At 47.0% G+C, this 1,135-nt stretch overlaps 1 protein-coding gene across 1 annotated transcript; it reads left to right on the forward strand.

Annotated features, from left to right (window-relative positions):
* Positions 1-343: 343 nt before the first annotated feature.
* LOC135273079 (transmembrane protein 230-like) lies at positions 344-703 on the forward strand. The gene has a single exon (XM_064372000.1). It carries the CDS (start codon positions 344-346, stop codon positions 701-703), a length of 360 nt encoding a protein of 119 aa, XP_064228070.1.
* The last annotated feature ends 432 nt before the right edge of the window (positions 704-1,135 follow it).

Below are 1,135 nucleotides of genomic sequence, written 5' to 3' on the forward strand. Positions count from 1 at the left end.
AACCTGTCTCTACTAAAAATACAAAAAAAATAGCTGGGCATGGTGGCTCATGCCTGTAATCCCAGCTACTCAGGAGGCTGAGGGAGGAGAGTTGCTTGAACTGGGACCCAAAAGGGGGAGGCTGTGATAAGCCGAGATTGCGCCGCTGCACTCTAGCTTGGGCTATAGAGCAAGACTCTGTGTCAAAAAAAAAAAAAGAATAGTTGACTGATCCCACCTGGGGTGGGCTGGGTAGCACTTAGGCGGGCCAGAGTGCCATGTGACCTCTGGTGCTGCCAACCATGGACGAGCTCTGGGCATGTGCACAACCTGGCGCGGCACTCCGCTGTGTCAGCGCGTTAAGATGCCGTCACGTACCAACTTGGCTACTGGAATCCCCAGTAGTAAAGTGAAATATTCAAGGCTCTCCAGCACAGACAATGGCTACATTGACCTTCAGTTTAAGAAAAGCCCTCCAAAGATCCCTTACAAGGCCATTGCACTTGCCACTGTGCTGTTTTCGATTAGCACCTTTTTCATTATTATAGGCTCCCTCCTGCTCTCAGGCTACATCAGCAAAGTGGGGGCAGACCAGGCCTTTCCAGTCCTGATCATTGGCATTCTGGTGTTCCTACCTGGATTTTACCACCTGCGCATCGCTTTCTATGTATTCAAAGGCTACCACGATTACTCCTATGATGGCATTCCAGACTTTGATGACTAGCACCCACCTCATATCTGAGAAGAGTCACAGTGGGACTGCCCCAGCTTTAAGATACCGAGCAGAAACTCTAGATAAGGGCTAAGGAATTCTGCAGCTTATGGATGTTTAAGAAAACAATGGCCTTGATTTTATGGGTTCTTCCCAAAGATGTTAACTGAGACTACAGTTAGCTAGTTAGGACGTGACCTGCTCTGTTTTTCATCTCTTGGCCCTGGCAAGAGCTCCTGACAAGTTTTTCCACAGGAATATGTACCATGGAAGAATAGAGTTTATTCTGTAGTGGAAAGTGTTGCCTGCCACCACCCTCTGTGGAGCTGAGCATTTCTTTAGTCTTCACTGCCAATTTGTTCTTGTAGCAAATGGAAGAATGTAGTATGGCTAAGTTCTTACTACTAAGTCATTTATTTTAAAAATATCTGAGTATCTTGGCCG

This window comes from Aotus nancymaae, unplaced genomic scaffold, assembly GCF_030222135.1.
Source record: "Aotus nancymaae isolate 86718 unplaced genomic scaffold, 86718_ANA_hifiasm-v0.15.2.pri h1tg000260l, whole genome shotgun sequence".
NCBI classification, from domain to species: domain Eukaryota; kingdom Metazoa; phylum Chordata; class Mammalia; order Primates; family Aotidae; genus Aotus; species Aotus nancymaae.